The following is a 21,899-nucleotide window of genomic DNA, read 5'->3' as shown; positions in this document are numbered from 1 at the left end:
AATAATTTGGTACTAAGAATAGTAGCGAGTCAGTAAACAATATTATTTGGTGCCGGGTACCTAAGAGAATTTTTGTGCAATTGGATACTTTGAAATGCGGTGTTTATGAAGCAAGTGCTTGTTACAACACGGGCAAGTTACTAAATGTTTGATTTTTAAAACTCTGGGTTTTAAAAATGTTGGATTTTTAAAACTTTGGTGGAAAACTGTGTAAAAGCAATGAAGTTTACTGACAATCATTGCACTTATTGAGCGGAAAAAGCCATCTTGGAAATTGAAAGAAAATGTCGACAGGATAACAGTTTGAAAAGGAGAATAGAAGATCAGTTTGAACAGGAGGGAGATGAAGAAAACTCTTCATATGCCCCAGGACACTATTAATTGTAAATAATTCCTTACATTATAATATATTCTTTTTAATCCCATTATTCCAAAAGTTTCATTTTTCCAACTTTAGGTACACTTCCTCAACAATCACTAAAGCTAGAAGCCTGAAATTTGGCATGGACATTTGAATGGCATAAAAATATATATTTATACCAGAGCAACTGGGAAAATTTTCAATAGAATTTATATTGTAAACAAAAAAAACATGTAAAAAGCATGTTTTGAAAATTCATATTTTGAAAAGTATAAAAGATAAACTTATATCCTCTGGTAAAAATGCATATAAAGAACAGTTAAAGTGTGTGTAAAATTTCAAGACTGTGACTTTAAAGCTTACTGAGATAAATGTACCTAAGTTAACATTACAGAGATAGGGAGGATCACTACCCCTTAAGCTGGAACTCATTGCAAACACATTGTTCCACATATAGATTAAGAGAATAAGAACTTAAATAAGATAAGAAAAAGTAGTGTATGGATGCAATGATACATTTAAATATGATATATCTGGCAGTGGGGAACTTACAAAATTATTACGATGATTATAAATAATAATATTAATAATAACAATAAAATCACATAATGATATAACAGCTAACTTTTTTATCAGTGATGAACTATTTGTTGTGGTATGGCATGTATAACATCGATTGGTGTACCGATATTAACAGTACTTACAGCACCTGCATTCGGATCTAATGTCTGTATCTGAGTTAAATTATAAAAACTTAACATTGTATTGGCATGCGGTGTCATATGGTAAGTAGCTGTCATAGGTGTTGTCATTGCAACATTTATTGCTGGAGGATAAAATTGATGGTTATTCGTTTGTGATCTATCACTAAGATCTTCAGGAGGTGCAGATATTGAATCTTCATACAATGGAGGTGCATCAGCAGTTATTGGACCTTCCGTTGTTGTTGTCGGTGGAATCATGGGTGGCGGTGTAGTTTTTACACGTGTTGTACGACTTGTGTTTATACCATGTCTACGTTTCATATGTTTATTATAGTTAGGCCAATTTGTAAAATGGTGTTGACATTCCAAACAACTGTAAGGTCGTTCACCTGTATGCTGCCTTCTATGAGTCTAAACAAAAAAATATACAAGGAATACTATAGTAGCATAACAATAAACAAATATTATAAAAATTAAAACTACACTTAACATTATATTAACAGATACTCATTTAAAATTTTTTCATTCATCTTTTCAATATTTTCAGTTCATTTTATGTTATTACCGAGACGGTACCTCTTATTCCTCAGATGTTTTATTCATGTCACAGTTATAAGAAACACTGAGACTTAGTGTAAAGCAACAAAATGAATACATTCTTTCTATCAAGGATCAGTGCATTATATTAATCTGGAAATTATAGAAATAAGTATTTATTACATTAAATATTTAAAAAAGAAATAAAATATGAGCATTGGACATAAGTTGAAGCAATGGACATAATGGAAAGTTTCATGATGTAAAGAGGATTTTTTACTTACTTTGGACCAGCATTTCTCAACCTCAGGGTCGTGATGATATGAAAGGAGGGTAGTGAAATTAGCCTACAACTTTATACATAATGTAATCATTAATGTAATGTAATGTAATCATTTTATAAGAAAAAAATCAATTATTTATTATAAACATTTTACATACATTTAAGGTACACATGTAAAGAAAATAGATTAATGAGATAGTTTCATTTGTTTTCCATTTAAAAGTGGATCTATGTTAAAAACATATAAAAGCTAATTGTTTTCAAGTGATAAAAGACAATTCCTATATTTAGTTTTTAGCGCAACCATAAACAAAAAACCCTTTTCACAGATGTAAGACGTGGAGTAAAGGATTAATATTTTCAATGCTTCTATGATTAAATTTTCATGTTCACTTTGACAAGCAAGCCAAAATGTATCTAAATCTTCATATGTGAATTGTAGTTGTAACATTTTATCGGCAGAGATTTCAATGAGCCAGTCATGAATTTCAACCGTATTTTACTAGCTGCAACACCGTTTTCGTTAAATGTATTCAGCACCTAACCTTCTAGAAATCACTTTTATCTTCTAGGAAATAATATGTCAACTATTTAGCTTGTGCAAATTCATCTTCATGCAATCCAAACTGTGTTGGATAATGGTGTCTTCTTCAGTCAAATTTTTTTTAATATAATCAGAAGCGAGAAGAAACATTTCAAAATTTTTGCTTCGAAGGCAAAAAATCTAGATAGCAAGCTTCTAAATGAAAGCATGAACTCTGGCATTAACAAAATGCTTTTTCATGTCCTTGTAAATTCACATTCAAGTCATTTAAATGCAAAAATATACATCAGCTAAGTAAGCAGACAGCAATGCATACTCACTATTCTGTAAAAACATTGAGAATGGCGTTTGTTTATCCTGGAAAAATATTATTAATTCATCTCATAATTTTAATAACCAGATTATCACTCTCTCCCAAGATAACCCCTTCTGATTTCTATATACAAAAGAAGAGATTTTTTCTTTTCACCCATTTCATCACATAGTTTAGCAAACAGCCTTTATTTACTTTCTTTTTCCTGTTCAGCCTCTAAGAATTACCATTCAGGTATTACTTCAGAGGATGAATGAGTGTAAATGAAGTGTAGTTTTGGTCTCAGTTCAACCATTCCTGAGATGTGTGGTTAATTGAAACCCAACCACCAAAGAACACTGGTATCCACGATCTAGTATTCAAATCTGCATAAAAGTTAGCAAACAGCCTACTCTTTAATTGTTGACTTTTAATATAATTAACAATTTTTACACCTTTAAAAAGATTTTTTCTGAGATTTTCCAGCATATTTTTTGTGGCAAGAGCATGTCTATGAAGGAAGCAGTGCTCCATTCTGCCCTTGGTATAAAACGATCTTTTAATTTTTTTCAGAAATCCACTGTTATTTCCTGTTGTCGCCTTTGCACCATCACTACATACTGCAACACAATTTGTCCAATCTGTGTTATAGTTTTTAATAGCTTCATAAAAAACATCAAAAAGACATTGCGCTGTGGCATAATCAGGTACTGATTTTAAAACCAACATATTTTCTTTGATTGATCTGCCCTATTGCATTCATATCTCACAAAATATAAGAACTGAAAAATGTTTGTCATATCTGTTGATTCATCAAATTAAATACAAAAAAAATTCACTTGAACTTATTTCCTAAATTATCTGATCAATATCGGCAGCCATGACTTTGATTCACCTTGATACTGTCAGTAGAAAGATATTTTTTCTATTTTTTGCTTCTTCCATGCTTATTAAAACACTGACCACATGAATTGCAGCATGCAATATGAGGTTTTTGTGATTGTATAGGTTTTGACATGTTTGCTACTCTTAATGCTACAAGATAAGATACTTCAAGGGTTTTTTTATCAGTATGGCTTTATTTACAAATAGAAACCTGTTGATTCGTCAAAGTATGTAATTTTCTTTTGAAAAATTCCAAGAGTTTGGTTTTATGATCCAGATGTTTAGTTTGCAAGTGTCAAATTAATTCTGATGACTTCATGCTTTCATCGGAGAGGACTTGAAAGCAAACAACGCAGTGTGGCTTCCCATCTAATGAGGTAAAACCATAATTTAAATAATTATCATTGTACAGTCTTGTCTTTTTACCAATCGATTCCAATCCATTTTGCACACAAATCTATTAAAAAAAAAAAAACAGTTACACTGTTTGACCGCATGCTAAAAAACCAAAACCTCAATTATTATTTTCAATGAGACTACGCTTTTAAAAACTTAAATAAAAGGCAATAGACGCAAGCTTTGCATTCAAAACTAAACTGACGTTCTGCAATCCCTTACTTCTCTTTTATACTGCTTAGAGTATGACGTGTTCAAACATATCATATGCATATTCAAATATAACTCACAGCAAATATTACGCAAGCAGACCAATTACAAGCAGCGCATGTCCATATCAAGTTGGAAACTTTTTTTTACTTTTTGGAGGGATTATGAAGCTAAAAAGGTACAATCACTGCTTTAGTTCCAGTGTGTAATGAGCCACCCAGGTTTCATCCTCAGTCACAGTCACAGTTTAGGAATTCTTCACCAGCAAGTTCATAACTGTCATGAAATTTCTTAACACAATGAACATGATCTGTTTTGTGTTAAAACATTTTCAGTACCTACTGCACACAGTTTTCAAAAATTCAGACTGTTACCGTTTCATACAACATATTTTGACCGACTTCTGGACACATTTCACAAAGTTCTTCCAGTCAAACAGTGATTTTACAAAACAGCCATTTGAGTTTTTCAACAAACTTGTCACAATCTTTAAAGGTGGTCGTCAGACCACCTTTAAACTTCCTAAACTACTTGGATGCTTTGTCATGTGACATTACTAAGCCATAAACATAAACAATTTTGCAGTGGATGTTGGCAAACTTTTCATTTTTAGCTGCAGTCAGATAAGGGCTCGCACTTCACTCTTGGTGGGATCAGGAACTGCTGGGTTATGTTATTATTGTGCTGTAATCAACTAAGCTATTGATTCCCACCTAGGCTTGTTCTCTTCACTTGGACCTCCCTTTTGTGTAGGAGTGCCAACTCTGAAAAGAAAAATTTCCCTCAAGCTACAGATACATAGTTTGGAAAGTAAAGTTTACTTTCTACACATACCTCAGTGTAATCCTAATATTTAGCTCAGGGAAGGCAACAAGAAATCATGCCTATAATCGTTACGGATATGACATCTAACACGTACAATTTAAAGATTAGACGGATATTATATTTTAAATGCTAAAATAAACACAAATAACTAACGGTAAGACAAAACTTTTTGTTCATAGTGGTAAAGCTAAAACATTCATCTTTTTACTACATTAGTATACATTTTATTTATTCAAGAGTAAAATGTACAGATATATAGAAAGAAATATATATAAATAAATAAAAAATATATTTTTTCATAATTCAAAGAGCTGTAAATGAACTGTATAACCTCTCTCTTTTTCTTCATATCATTAACAACTTAAATTTTAATTATCTTATAAAATTTCAGTTTCATACCGTTAATATCCCTTTAAATCGAAAAGCTTTGCCACAAAATTCACACGTGAATGGCATGGCACCAGTATGTATTCTATGATGTTCTCTCAAAGTTCCCCTCTCTCTGAATGTTCTTCCACATACATCACACTGATGTGGTTTTGCTCCAGTATGGACCGTATGGTGTTTACGCAACTGCATTGATGTTTTAAATCTAATCCATAAAGAATAACAAAAATCAAAAACAATCAGTCTCACAAAGAACAATAAATCTTAAAATGTAAAATAAAAATTCTGCTTTAATAAAACAAAAATTCTAAAAAAGACAATACTTAAAATTAATTGCTAACCGGCACTTAGATTCCTTAAACACTTATAATAACAAGTAAACTTAGAATACTGAGGCATCGACCGCTATGCTCATTAGGCACTTAAAAATGCTGAAACATATAGTGAAGTTAACCCGGCTTCCTTAACTTCGGTAATTTGGAACCCTGAAACTTTTGCAGATGAAATTTTTTCATACTTCAGGTCTTTCAATTTCCAGGATGTGATTTATCATCTTACTCGGTACACTATAAATCTGTTATTATTATACAATGAAATTAGTAAATATCATACAGGATACAGATATACCTTTTATGACTGCTGTGCACTTAAAGTGAGAATAGAAATATGGAATTAGTACTTGGATTCCATCATTTACATGATCATTCCTGGAAGGCTAATTTGATCATCATGAAATTCTATACAAAAGTATTTTCTTAATATCTTGGATGTGTTCGAGTATCAGCCAAATTCAGTTTAATGTAAAATATTATTATTATCTCTTATGACTGCATAGGATCACTTTAGTCAGTCCATTATCCAAGTCTCGTTGATGAACTGTTTGGGATTTGCAGTCCTCCCAGTATTTTTTCATACATTCCAATCTTTGTGCCCTTTCTAGTGTTAAAAATGCTTCTGTTGTGAGTTTTTCTTGCAAGTGTAAAGCGAGTAGTTTTGTACTTGGCTTTCCTGTTTAATTTTATCCTATCTGTGATGTCTTCTGGTGTAAGGCCGATTTCCTTCAGATCCTCTCTTATTTCTCCGATTCATCTGCATCCTATCCTGGTGTTTTTAGAGTTGAGATTGTACTGTACTAGCTGTTTCAAAAGTCTTGAAACTTACATCCTCATGATACTTCCAAAGAATTCTAGTCACTCAGTATCTATTACACTCAGTATCAATTATGAGTTCTAACTTTTTGTATATGACTTCGTTGGACATGACCCACTGCTCGTCTTTCTGGTACTTTTTACTGATGCAGGTTCTTCCAATTCTTCTTTCAATTTTCTGGAGTCAGTTTGTTTTTAATTGTTCATTCAGGTGGAAGAGTGTTTCTGCTAAGTGGCTTCTGGTTTTATAACTGTGTTGCAGTGTCTTATTTTTGCATTTATTGATAGGCATTTTTTTACTGTAAGTGTACTGGGTTAATTTTTCAGCTTTAGCTAGTTTATTTTTTATTTGGATCAAAGTTTTTTCGTTTACATAGTTTGTTATTATTTCTCAGAGGTATTTAAAATGGGTTACTAATTTGATTTTATTACCATTTATGTTCACTTCTTTTAATTGTGCTGGTTTTTGGGCCATAATTACTGTCCTTTTAAATGATATTTTGAGGCAAATTTCAATTTCAATGTTTTGAAGTTCTATTGTAATGTTTTAAAGTTCTAATGTAATATATACGAACGCAGTCAAATATGTTTAGCAGGATAAGAATGATTAATCAAGCCATGTATTTTATTGCTATTAAAAATTATTTGAAATTTGGCAGATCCATTTTTAAAACAATATATGCTTAACACTAATTATACTTCAAAAATTTTAAACAATCTATTTATAGACTTTTAGAGTTATAGTCAGTGAAAGTAACTGCTTTGAAATTAGCTTTAATAACAGCCTCTTTTTACAATTCAACTAAAAAAATCCCTAAATAAAGTATCAAAGTAATGTTTAAAGGTAATCGATTAATTCAAAACTAAAATGGCCAAATTTTTATATATGGTTCGTAAAAACCTGACAGAACAATTCCAAGATAGTTTCTCAACTGTTCATATAAAAGTAGTATACAAGGATACACAAGTAGTGTTTGAAACATCCATACAAAAATAAAGAAGGCACAATTTTTCAAGAAAAACGTTTTTTATTTCTTAATAACATCTCCTTTCAATTCTATACACTTACTCCATCAATGCTTCTTAAGTTTTTTGATCACAACCTTGTACTATTATTTATATTTTTAAAATAGGCAGAATTTTGCAATAACCATAATTTCATGTAAATCATTTCACCACACAAGATTATCTTTTGTCAGTTTTTCACAAATCACAGCAGGTTGACTCAAATGTTGTCAATAACAAAATTTTGAATGTATCATAGAAATTTAGTGTGTGCTCGTGGTGGAGGTACAGGAAACTAAAAATGATCTAAACAAATGTATGATAAGCATCATCTCCTGACTTTGCACAGACTTATTTTAATGCCCCACATAACTCCCATCATTAAATTTATTATAAATTTGGTTTATAAGAAAATTGATTACCCTTTAAAAGCTGATATATCTTTTAAACATATAATTAATTTTTACCCTTCCTTACTTAAAATGCGATTGTATTTTGGTGCCTATTAATATTTTTAAGCAAAGCAAGTAAATAATTTTATTGCTCAGATAGTACTAAATATAACCAAAAATTTATTATTTATAAATATATAATTTCAATTTTCTTTTGTTTTATAGGTTTTTAATAATTTTAACCTAAGAATTTAAATTAAATTATTCTGTAAATACGGCTGTTTTGGTACCTTCTGAAATCACTATAGATATCTACAGAAATAAATAAATAAATGCAAGGGTCAGTCAAATATAAACCTGACTTTTGTCTTGCCCTGCGAAGCGAAAACATGTCCATCAGCTGGAAAAGTCCTCATAACAGTTTTTTTTGGGTCTGGAAAGGTATATTTCTCTAAGAATGTCACATTGTGAATGCCTCTTTACTACCCACACTTGAACAACTGAAAACAACCTACAGGAACAAAAAGCACCCTCAGCCGATCAGAGATGTGTTTCTCCTTCATGACAAGGGTAGGATTCATACTACCAATAACACTCGGGTTAAACTGGACAAAATTTACAGAAATCCTTAGGCATTTCCCATATAATCTAGACTAACACTCCAATGATTCAATGATTTCTTTTTGTTTAGGTCATTGAAGGAGGCACAGGGAAGGATGACATCAATTCCAGAACAACGAGGTAGAGAGAGAGAGAGTAGTACATGCACAATCGGCTTTTAATACATCCACAAGCTTTTTATGAAGAAGTGATCCACAAGCTCACAGGAAGCGAAAAATCTGTAACGTCTGGAATTTCACAGACTACATAGAAAACAATGAATGTTTTGCATTTTTATTCTATATTAATAAATGATAAAAACAAAAGTCTAGTTTAAATCTGAATGTCCCTCAAAAACACTTCTACTTTATAATTACTGCTCATAATTTACAGAATCTTTAAATTTTTGGTTTAGCTTATATTGCACCAATCTTTTGAGGGAATCTGAATGGGATGGAAGCCCATTACCTACACGGGATTTTTTCAATGGATTTGTCTGTCATATTTCAAAGTGTTTCTATAGGTGGCCTTTTACCACCTAGCATCTATCCTTTTTGCTTATCATCGATCCTTTTCTTCCTGATGGATTAGATACCCATTATCAGATGCATGATAAGGAAGCACGGACCTCCTTGAATAAGTGCATTCTATTTATGTTGGTTTTGAAGATAACTCTGTCTATGACTGCCCTTGAACTCTATTCACTATGCGTTGGCTGTACAAAATGTCCAACCTGGGACTTATCAAATGAAATAAAATCTAATAATAATTTCTAATACAATACACACTAACACACTTTATTCTGACGCATGGAAGAAATAGTTATAGAAATAGCTAAAGATACAAGAATATTACTAATCATACTATTCTGAATTATCATAATGCACACTATATAATGTATTATTAATTATAAGGTGAATTATTAATACTTTTAACTACAACTCGGTAATTATACAACAATAAAAAAATATTGGATTCAACATTTTAAGTCTGCAATAAGCATTAAAACTCTATCATTGCCCATTCTGGGTTCTTTTCAAAATAATTATCTGATTTTGTAAAGTATCTAATTAGAATATTATGATATTTTAATATCAAGCATTAAAACATTTTAAAAAATGAAAGAAAATATAAATTAAGAGATAAAAACAGGAACATGAATATAAAAACAGGAATATAATTTTAAAAATATAATAATAATACAAAAATGTATCCAGATTTTTGCCGCAGCTTGTATTATGTTAATATATCCATACTCTATTAAAAAAAAATTTAACAACTTACCCTTTATTACAGAGATCACAATTGAAAGGTTTGTCTTGTGAATGTGTTATAAGATGGGCGTCCAAATTACCCTTCTGTATAAAGCTTTTACCGCACTGATCACAGGTAAAATTACGGACACCGGTATGAATCCTTTTATGAGTTACTAAATTGGGCTTGGTTGAAAATCTATCAATAACAAAATTTATAAAATAAATAAAGATTACGAATAAAGATATATTACAATTGATTGAATCAGAGAACATATATTGAAGTTTCAATATTACATAAAATAATCTACATAATAAAATAATACATTTATGATTCTGTTTATCTGAGTCTAAATAATTTAAGTTTCATTTAATCAAAATAAAAATGAATTTCATAATAAATACAATTTAGCTGTGCTCAATTCAGCGGCTTAAATCACAAAAATAACACATCACACAATAAACTCTATAAGAAATTTATATAGTAGACATAGGATTGACTGTAAATGGTTAGACATTTTTATTTTATCTACTAATGTGTACATTGCAATCTATTCACATTGAGATGAGAATGATATGTACATGAGGTGTAGTTTTGTTCAGACTCAGGCCAACCATTCCCGAGACGGGTAGTTAATTGAACCCCAACCACCAAAGTTCACCAGTATCCACTGTCTGGTATTAAATCAGTACAAAAACAACTAAATTTTACTACAATTTGAACCTCAGAACCTTTTAACTTCAGCTGTTAAACAAGTAATTTACATTATGAGTTAACCACTAGACTGGCCCAGTGAACGTAGACATTCAAACAAAAACTTTATAAAATAAAATGTAAAAATGTGTTCTGTTCAGATATAGAAAAGTTATGTGTAACTGCAATTAATAAATTCTATTTATGTCTAAATACACTACAGTATGAATCACAAATGAAAAAAAAAGTTTTTAAGAATTAGATCTTAGTGTTAGTGTGTGTGTTTATAATGCAGTAGACTATAAGAATTTTACTTATCGTGAAGTTTAAGTATTGTTATCTGTTATCTACGTTGATTATATTTAACATTTTTAGAAGTATACTAATTTTAATTATAATTTTAGTGATAATGAGAAACAGTTTGTTATCTCCTTGATAACAGACTACTATTATAGAGACTATCAGTAGCTTATATAGGTAAGCTATTATATAGTTGAGTGTAATCTATTGAGTAAGCAATTGCGTGTAAGCTCTGTTACCAGGAAGATGGTTAAAAGGAAAGAGTATGCAACAGCAGGCGCTTCAATACACATGCAGCTCCTGGGGTTCAACGGCAAGTGAGTCAACTGAGGCTGCAGCAACAGAGAAGAGGAGGAAGGAGAGAAGAAAGAGAAGTCACTCTGCAAAAAAAAAGTAAAGTTGATCTAGAGATGGAGAAGAGGCTGGAGGACACCGCGCAGGGGGAGCTTTATAAATATGTAAAAGAGCTCATTAGTGTCAGTGGAACCTTAACCAAGCACGCTGAGAAGAGCCATATGGACAGAAAACTAAAAGAGCTGGCTGAAGATATGGCAAGAAAGGTGAAGGCCTTGCGGGGGTTTGTAGAGTCCAACCTATTCGAGAGCAGACCGAAGGGGAAGGAGGTGGCATGCCAGACGAGGAGCTATGTTGGAGATAAAGAGCTACTACACCGGCTGGAGAAAGGAGTTAAAAATGAAAACTTGGACGTACTGAAGGCATCAAGTGGAGCAGGAGTGGTTTGAGAAGACCGTGGAGCACCAGGATTTAGTTTTCCTAGAAAGGGAGAAAGACTTTGGTAATTTTTGACCTTGCTAAAATTAAAAGTAGATTCTCAGAGTCGATTTTTAAGGCGGCTCTGAGAATTAAGGACCTGGCAATGAAGGATCAGTTGAAGGAGGGATAACTGCTTGCATGTATTGAGAGGGCCACAATTCTCCAAGGGGAAGACTTGGAAGACTTCAAGAGGAGGGTGTTCACCCTGATGACTGATTCATCAATCGGGGAGGGGAACATCCTCCGTTTGAGGAAAGGAGTGGCAGAAATATTTCAGCAGGCGAAGCATGATGTGGTCTTCTGCATTGAGAAGGGTGATGCATCCCGTGTTACTAGAAAACTTTTGGAGTACGCAGGATGGAGAACTAATAGAACGACTGGAATCTATGTTGACAGGGTGGTGAAAACCAAATCTAATAGGGTGAGATCGGCTAGCCGAGAACCTGCTGAGAAGGCCAAGACGTTAATCATGAAGGCAACTGATGTACAAGGAAAAGAGAGCTTTGCGGATCTCCTTATAGAGGTTAAGGAATGAGTAGTTGAGGGGGAACAAGAAATTCTCTCAGTACACAAAGGTCAAGGAGAAAATATCCATATAAGAATCAAGGATGAGGTGGAAGGGCCAGAAAAACTAATGAGGAAATTTCAGGAGGGGGTTACCGGAGTGAAGGTTGCCCTGTGTAAAAGAGCAAATACAGAGAATTAATATAAAAGATATAGATGCTCTTACAACAAAAGAGAAGGTAGCTAGAGCAGTAGCGGAAGTAAGAGTTGGATGAGGAGAGGAGGCAGGCCATCAAGATGTGGCCTGTTTGTTCAAGTACACAGGTGGCTTCTCTGATGGTTCCTAATGGAGAGGCTGAAAAGATAATTTGGAGAGGGCATCTCCAGACTGGGCTGGCGTATTGCCGTGTGGATCTGGCCGTAGAGCAGGAGTGGTCCTACTGCTGCTGGGATTTGGACAATAAGGTGGCATCGTGTAAGAGACCAGATAGGTCCAAGAAATGTTTCCAGTGTGGTAAGGATGGGCACATCAAGACTGGATGCTGTGAAATAGTTGTTTGCTTATGTGGTGTGGAGGGCCATTATGAACAATGTGCTACAAATTAAAGATAAAACAGCTTAATGTAAATAGGAGTAGACACTCCCATGACCTTCTGTGGGCTACTACCAGGGAGTTTGTGGAGACGTTATGGTGGTTGCTAAGCCAAACTGGGCTGTGGTTTCAGAGGCTGGCTGGACCAGGGATACTGGAGATAGTGCGGCAATAATGGTGGTGAGGCCGGGACTGGCTATTACTTGACAGGACCGCAGTGATGGCTTTGTGTGGGTTTGCGTTGGGAGGGTAGTGGTTTTTAGTTATTATGTCTCCCCTAACAGCAGCATGTGAATCGCTACCGTAAGTTTTTGAATGACTTGGTGGTGGCTGTGAGGGTACACACAGGTGCAGTAGTTGTGCTTGGGGACTTTAATGCTAAGTGCCTGGAGTTAGGGGGGGGGAGCCTAAATGAGCATGGGCAGCTCCTGTCTGAGTTGTTGGGATCATTGAATATGGTGTGCCTCAATGAGTTAGAGGTACCTACATTTCAAGAGGATCAACAAAATCCATCCTTGACCTGGCATTCGTTACGGACATAATGGCAGGTGCTGGACAATGGTGGATTCTAGAGGAGGAGACTCTCAGCGACCACCAATGTATTGAGGTGGTAGTTGAACATAGAGAGATACGTCAAGAAAGACGAGCTGGGCCATGGATGTTTGGGCTCTCGAATTTTTAGTGGTTACAGACAGTGTTTATAGAGTCATTGGCGTAGGCATGACAAGAGAACGTGAAGGAGGTTGATATTGAAAAAGGCGTACACGATGCTTGCACTTCGGCCTTGAAGAGAAGAGAGGTGCGGTCACGTCCAATGCAGATACATTGGTGGTAGAACGAGACTGCCGATCTGCAGAGGATATGTGTTCGCAAAAGGTGCATCCTCACGAGATTAAGAAGACAAGAGGATCGACAGGAGACTGAGAGAGCCACTGCAGAATGGAAAGATTCTGCAAGGAGACTCCAAAGAGCCATGAACAAAGCCAAGTGGAATAGATGGAGAGAGATCTGTACCCAGCTGGAGAACCCCTGGGGTATATCATACAAACTGGTAACAAAGTGGCTGAGAAGATCACTCCCAAGGCTTCCTGAGGTGCAACTCCGGGAAACAATGCACACCCTGTTTCCGAGAGATGAGATACTCAGATGAGGGAGTAGGCGGCCACAGAGGTACGGCTTGTCACCTCGGAGGAGCTGTGGTACATGGTCTCTTGACTTCATCCTGGAAAGAGCCAAGGGATGGATGGAGTGTCTGCAGAGGGAATGAGAGCATTGGTGAAGATTGGCCTCCCCAATCATTTAAGTACTTAATGAATGCCTGTTTAAGGAGAGTTTCCCATCACCATGGAAGATGGTGAGAGTGGTTCTCCTCCCTAAGGGAGGTGGCGGAGAGGGCAGCCAATAAGTTACAGGCCGGTTTGTCTAACTGATAGATTGGGGAAACTTTTTGAAGTTTTTCAGGCAAACAGGCTGCAGGAGGAGTTAGAGAGAACTGGGGTATTCTCTAACAAGCAATATGGCTTCCGGAAAGGAAGAAGCACAGTGGATGCTGTTAAAAAAGTGACAAAGGTGGTGGAGGCAGTAGCCAGGAGGTCGGAGTGTGAGAAAGATTCCCCTGGTCATTTTCTTGAATGTCACTAATGCATTCAATGCGGTGAGGTGGGAGGCCATATTGCAGCAGTTGGAGGAATGAGGCATTTCACCTTACTTGTTCAGGATGATGCACTTGTACTTCAGTGGAAGGAACTTGAGTATCACATCTGAGGAGGGGAAGGAGAGGTCGTCATGCCCATGCAGCGTCAGGTGTCGCAGGGGTCAGTCAGTCTTGGGGTCCACCTTGTGGAGTGTGGTGTATGACGACCTGCTTCGGCAGGAGTGGCTGCTGAAAGTACAATTAGTAGCATACTCTGATGATTTGACAGTAGTAGTGGCAGCAAAGGACTTGGAGAAGGTGGTAGGGATAACTATGAGGACCATTGAGAAGATCAAGACACAGCTTCAGATGCAGGGGCTGCAACTGTCAGCTAAGAAAACTGAAATTGTATCAATAACGGGGTGGCAGGGAGTACCTCCTTTTGCTGTCCAAGTTGATGGAGAAATGATCGCCCCAAAGGAAGCGGCAAAATACTTAGGAGTGTGGCTTCTCACTTCACGTGCAGTAAGTGGCCATGAAGACGGAAAGAATGTCCTCGGCATTTCTGAGGCTTATGGCCGATGTCAGGGGTCCTAGGACAGTCAAGCACAGAATGCTGGTGTCTACTGTGGTATCGATGATATTGTATGTGTCACCAGTATGGTGGGAGGCCTTTGGAGAGGTGAGAAATGCCTGGAGATTAAATGGCATATATAGGAGGCTGGTGATAATAGTGGCGCAGCTCTACCAGACGGTATCATTGGATGCCTCACTGGTGGTGGCTGGTATGCCGCCATTGGACTTGCTGGCCAAAAAGAGAAGAGATAGAGCCACAGATGGTAGAGAGGAGGCGAAGGGCCGCATGTTGGCTGACTGGCAGCAGAGGTGGCGGAATGCGAAGGAGGGGCACTGGACCTATACCTTGATCCCAGAGGTGGCTGCCTGGGTCAGTAGCATGGAAAGGTGGACTTCTGGACAGCTCAGTGGTTGTCGGGTCATGGGTCGTTCGGGGTCTACCTCTGTAGGATCAGAGAGAGGCGCACAAAACTGTGCGAGTATTGATGACGTGGATATGGTGGAGCACACCTTCTTTGGGTGCACCAGATGGAGGCAGGAGATACAATGTGATGATTTGAACTCACCGGGTCATGCAGTTGATGCTCTCTTCCAGTGAGGGATGGACTACATGTGCCCAGTGGTTTAAAAGGATGCTACAGCAGAAACTACTAGAGGAGGACTGCGAGGTGAACAATTGAGATGTCGGTTGAGGACAGCGATGGGCGCCAGCCTTTGGGGTCGAGTGGTAAGGGTGCTTAGGCATTGTTATTGCTGGTAGCTCCCACGGGACGTGTTCCTGCTGTCTGAGACTGGCACAGCTATTCTGTAAATTAAGAGCTGTAAATATCATAATTCTTAACTATACATATCAATTGTATGTGTCATGTAAATCCTCTACAGGATTGGAAACAGGAATATACAGCTTGCCCAGTACTGCAATGAGGTGGATATGGTGAAGTCTTTGTATGCCCCAGAGGAAGGTAGGAGATACTGTGTGGCGATTGAACTCACTAGTGGGAGTCATGTGGTTGATGTTCTCTCTCGGTGAGGGATGGACTGTGTGTGCCTGGTATTTTATAAGGGTGCTACAGCAGAAACTAATAGAGGAGGACAAGGAGAGGTCGGCTGAACGCCACCCGCATTGTCGTACCTCAGCATTGTCGTCACCATTGGCTCCCGCAGGACACATTCCTGTTGTCTGAGGCCAGTTATTATTAATTCTGAGCTGTATATATTAATTGTAAATATTGAGTGTAAATAGTGTCTGAATGTGTTATGTGAATATTGATGTGAATGAGAAGTGTGCCTGTGATGCGGGTGGTGCTGATGTTATTATGCCTTTATATCAATTCCAGCACCACCCTGCATGAGGGAGTAGGTTTTTAGTGGTTTCCACCGCATAGGCAGTGAATCCCACACACCCAATATGTGTGGGCTGCTGGGAGTTTGGTTCAGGCAAATTTCCCCTCTTCCTACAGAGAAAAACATATAAAAAGAACACAATTCTTTGCCTGTTTTCATATTTGTATGATTTCTAGTGTCTATATCTTCATGAAGATATATAAAATATTTAAAAATACTTTTACCTGTTAGTTAAATGATTAAGAAAAATCTTCTGATAGGCAATTCTAATAACAACCTTTTAAAAGAGCTATTTTAGATCTGTATGAAGATAAAATTTTTATTTGAATTATATAATTTAACAACATTATTACTATACACATGTTGTTCAAATTTTCAATTAAAAACATGATAGATTGAGAATTATGAAGGAAAAATAATTTTATTCAAGTGGATGGAAAGCTTGGCCTTTAAGCAGAATAACTACATCTGCTTCATAAAAGTTTAGAATACATGAAATCTTGTACTAGTCCACCTGTCTTGACTTTTCTACAGATATTATGAAATAACTGCATAATACTTTGATTAAATATACTGCACTTAAAATGATTTTTTTGGAAGTTTTACAAAATTCTTGAACTACAAAAAAAAAACAGGATACTTCTTATGCAAAATTTTTGATAGTTCCTAATTTTCCATAATATTTCTACAAAATTAAATATGAAGGGTCGTTCAATAACTACTGTAGAAAAATTATAATTTATTCAATAACACTGAAATTAACATAAACCCCGGCTACAATTAGTTACTTGTCTCACCTTTCTGTAAACTTTCTGCAGTAAGGAACTGTTTACCTTGATGTCTGAGCCATTCTTGTACTGCATTCTTGACCTATTCATTGTTGCTGAACTTGGTGCCATTTAAAACTCTTTTAAGAGGAACAAAAAACAAATAACTAATTGTGCGAGATCAGGCTGTATAATGGATGCAGGGTGTTCTAATGGTGCTTTGCTACTGTAAGTTCAACCCATTTTAAACTCTGCGACTCAGTACTTAACTGTTGTATTTAATGGAGAAAGATCTCCCAATGGTTAATCAAACTTTTCTTTAATTTCTTTGCGCTTAAGCTTTTATAAAAAAGTATTTAATCACTACACAAATTTCCACTTTTTCTATTTTCTAAAAAAACTCCCTAATTCTCCACTTTGGCAGACTGTAAATGGTATAATAAGTGAAGCAGCAACTTGAAATTCTCACAGTAAACTAATAAAAAATGGAATCTTGTGACGCCGTTGGTAACTTAAGGGTACTAACATCATCTCTGTGCGAGGCCCAGAACTTTTCACCCCAGCCTCGCAAATGAATAAATAATTTCTAAAATAATAAAAGAAATAATGTATTTAGTACAGTTTAAAATTAATAAACTATATGCTCCTGAATTCCAATAACAAAGTTTATTAACAACAATAGTTTTGATAAATTGCATTCGTTTTAATATATGAACTGTAGAATGTCATAATTCTGCTTTTTGATTTAAAAAAAAAAACAGTTAATACATATTCTCCTGAATGAATTAATTAATGCACAGTCCAAAAGTGCTAGTGAAAAAGAAATATGATCAAAAAATAACATTAAATATATTTACATAATTTGTACTCTTTTATTATTTCTATGGACAAAAACAAAAAACCAAAGAACAGACTACATACATATTTCATTTCTAACTATTTTGAAGATGGCCTTTCTTGCCCTATATTCTTATTAGCAGGATGAATATTATGTTCATCATAAATACCTAAAAATTAATAATTAAAAAAATACCTTTTATCACATTCATCACAGGCAAATTTATTTTTAATTTCTTCAGGTAAATGACATCTACCATGTATATACAAAGCACTTTGTTGTCTAAATCCTTTACCACAAACTGTACAAATGTATGGACGATTATCTGAATGTGTAGCTAAATGCATATCAAGAACTTTCCTATTTGAAAAACATTTTCCACATTCTTCACAACTGTAATGTAAAATCAAATTAAAAAAAATTTTGCAATTAATTTTAACAACATGACTTCAAGAATAATTAACATACAACATTTAAAACATGAAATCCTCCCAAATACTGATATTACCCTTAATTATAAATAATAGTAAAAATTAAAGAAAGAGGGTTTTTTTGTTTGGGATAAATGAAAAAACTACCCACTCTATCACTATTAAATTTTTACTCATGATTCTTGGCTTAATTGAGGTTTTTAGATCAATTTCATCTTGGGGGAAAAAAAAAATATATATATATAAATATATATGTATATAATCCTCCACTATCACTATCTCTCTCTCTCTCTCTCTCTCTCTGTGTCTGTGTCTGTGTCTGTGTCTGTGTGTGTGTGTGTGTGTGTGTGTGTGTGTGTGTGTGTGTGTGTGTGTGTGTGTGTGTGTGTGTGTGTGGGGGGGGGTGTGTGTGTGTGTGTGTGTGTGTGTGTGTGTGTGTGTGTGTGTGTGTGTGTGTGTGTGTGACCATATGTAGAATTAACTCCTTCAGTATCATGATGGATGATGGATTAAATATAAGTAAACATATAAGAATGTAACATGAAAGCACAGTAATTTATTATCTGAAACTACAAGATTCTTCAAGAAGCTGGAATGGCATTATCACAACATCATTTTCAAACTTCCATAACAATGTGAAAAAATAAATAGACTATGCACAATAAAAAAAAAGGGCGAGATAGAATTATGATGTTAGTTGCTTTATTTTTAATTATTAATGTATGACTTGGTCACTTACTAATTTATATTAATATCTCTGTACTTAAAAATTGCATGAAGAGTATAATCCAATTTTTTTTATTTTAACAGATTTATATTTTTTATTCTTAGGTTACATTTTTCAAGCATAATTACTTATTTGAGGTATTTCTATGTATTATAAAGTATCACAACGTAATGCCAATTTAAAAAAATAAGACTATACATAAATATAAATGAATAGATCATACAGACATAATGCAAGTTAATATTAAATAAACAAAAATATGACATACTAGAATTAAACATATATTTCTAAATAACACATTAATAATAATAATAATAATAATAATAACAGTAATATTCCTACCATCTACAGAGTAGAAATTTTTTTACACTATGTAATATGATATATTTTCGAGGGATGACAAGATTGATTTCACTTTAAACTACATCAAACCATAATGTTTTACTTTGAATTTTAATAAATCATAATATTTAATATAATCATGCAGGTAAATTAAAAACCAACTTTAAAAAAATTAACTGTATAAAATAAAAATCAGACAACAAAACAAGTTTCCTGTTACACAGCATAATAAAATACCATGATTATTTCTCATTCTCATTTGTTAATTTCTCATTATCACAGGAAAAATTACCTTCACATAACTGCATCGCCATTATTTCTATTACTGCTTGAGTTATATTTACCTATTAAAATATACTAATAACTTCTTCCTTTTTTTTTATTTGTTAATAAATTATAATGCTGCTCTGATCAAGGTTTATTATGATTTCTTTGGTTTTTACAGATAAAAACTGGGGCAATTCCAATATTTTGATACACTTACCATTACTGATATGATCCACATAACATAATTAATTTATGAACTAAATACAATAAAAGGACGTTTGAAAAGTTCTCGGCTGATAAAGAAAACTGAAGATTTTTCAGAAATATTTTTATTTTACACCTTACAATTTGATATATTTAGACCGATGACTTTTTAATACTCTTAGTATAATGCGATCTGTTCAACTCTTCAGAATAATCAGCTGACTCAGGTTTGACCTTGTCATTTGAAATGAATCTTTGCCCAGAAAGCCATTTTTTCAGGTTAGGGAAGAGGAAGTGATTGCTAGAAGCCAAATCTGGCAAATGCAGTACATATAAAAGCACTTCAAAATGTAGGTCATGGAGCACTGCAGCAACCCAAGATGTGCGTGCAAGTGCATTATGATGAAAAAGTCCTTTGTTTGCCCAGATATGGACGTTTTAGCCTGAATAGGGCCCCTAAATCGGTCCAGTAGTCAACCATAATACTCCCTGGTGATGGTCCAGCCTTTTCCCAGGTAGTCTATATCACTAAACAACAAGAATCCCAAAAAAACATAGCCATGACTTTTCCTGTAGATGGAACAATTTTCACTTTCTCTGGTGCACTTTCACCTGCTCCCACCGTTTCTTTGGCTTGTAATGATGAATCCATGTTTCATCAACCGTTATAAAATTTCAAAGAAACTCAGCGGAATCAAATTTAAATCAAAGTCTTAAATTTGAGAAGCATTCAGTCAAATGCGTTTCAGGTCGACTGTTAAGAAGTGCAGGATCCAAAGAGCAAGGCTATTTTGTACCCGAAGTGTCATATAAAACATAGTGGACACAGTCTATAGAGATGTTTTGCAATATCAGTAAGCTTACGTACCTTCAGCCGGTTATCAAATCCTTTAAAATGGAATCTAACTTTATTTATATGTTCATCAGGGTAAAACCTTTTAAATTAGAGAACAGAAAATGTTAAAACTTTTTTGCTTTACTTAATTGCCACAAACAACCAACTAAACTCATGAAACGTTGCACCAAACCATTCTAAAGAATCATATTTAACAAATCTTAAGTCATTCGGTCATACTTGAGCTATCTATGTGTCAGGCAAAACTTTTCTGAATGACCCTCATACAAACAAATATATAACTACACACAAAGGTTGGAAATTCACTAAATAAAAATGAACATTTCAAACATCTCTCACATCCCTCATGTCATACACCAAACTCATCTCTAAAATTTGAATTTCTTAAATTTTTATGTAATAAATATAATGTAAATCTGCACTTACCTATATTTAACAAGATTTCTATGTCGCTTTATGTGCGTATTAAAACAATGAAATTGTGTGTATACTTTAGTACACTGACTACACATATATCTAGGTGGCTGTTTATGGACAACATTATGATGTTCCCTTAAAGCTTCTACGTTTGGCAATTCCTTAAACAAGCAAACAAACAAACAATTGAGGTGCAGGCCTGCGTATAAAACTAAGCGCTTAAGAAAACACTAAAATATAAATAAAATTTTATTTAAAATTAAGAGGTTTTTGGTCTGTTAACAGACCAAATTATTAATTTTGGTTTTAGTTCTCATTTGTTCTTAATAGTTAAGTTCTCTACAAATAAAGACAGATGGGTTCAGCAGTAAAAATAAAAAGAAATGTTGAAAATCTTCCCTTTAACCAAAGAACCAGACCATAAGCTTCTGGAATTAATCCATAAAAAAAAAATTGCAGGCTAAAATTAATAACTGATCCATGATATAGTAAGAACCTAAGTTGAGATCAATTAAATGTTACAGTTACTTTTTGTTGTAATTGAAAATAAACATTAAAGATGTTCTGTATATAAACTTATGCTTTATTTATTTCAATCTTTAACCTTTGAAGGGTTGAGCTTTATTTTATATAAATTTATATATATATATATATATATATATACGGAGTTAGAGTTGTGCGTCTGATGCGTACAGATGTACTTGACCTCTTCACATAACTTGTATCGGTTTTACTGTTTATTCATTCGTTTTGTTCTTGTTCCTGTTCTTGTTTTATTTTGTTTTCCGTTTTGGTGTGTTCTTTCTTGTTT

At 34.5% G+C, this 21,899-nt stretch overlaps 1 protein-coding gene across 1 annotated transcript in view; it reads right to left on the bottom strand.

The window, feature by feature from the left end:
- Positions 1 to 549: 549 nt before the first annotated feature.
- Positions 550 to 21,899, bottom strand: part of LOC142333045 (uncharacterized) — a 42,825-nt gene continuing 21,475 nt past the window's right edge. The window contains exons 5-9 of the mRNA XM_075379845.1: positions 21,098 to 21,249; positions 18,040 to 18,237; positions 9,854 to 10,021; positions 5,437 to 5,629; positions 550 to 1,476 (exon numbers count right to left, since the gene is read on the bottom strand). Coding sequence (XP_075235960.1) covers positions 994 to 1,476; positions 5,437 to 5,629; positions 9,854 to 10,021; positions 18,040 to 18,237; positions 21,098 to 21,249 — 1,194 coding nt within the window. The 3' untranslated portion in view covers positions 550 to 993. The remainder of the gene's footprint in view (positions 1,477 to 5,436; positions 5,630 to 9,853; positions 10,022 to 18,039; positions 18,238 to 21,097; positions 21,250 to 21,899) is intronic.

This window comes from Lycorma delicatula, chromosome 12 (genome assembly GCF_047948215.1).
Source record: "Lycorma delicatula isolate Av1 chromosome 12, ASM4794821v1, whole genome shotgun sequence".
Taxonomy (NCBI): Eukaryota; Metazoa; Arthropoda; class Insecta; order Hemiptera; family Fulgoridae; genus Lycorma; species Lycorma delicatula.
Note: the sequence above shows the minus strand (reverse complement) of the source record. Positions and strands in the feature narration are given on the sequence as shown.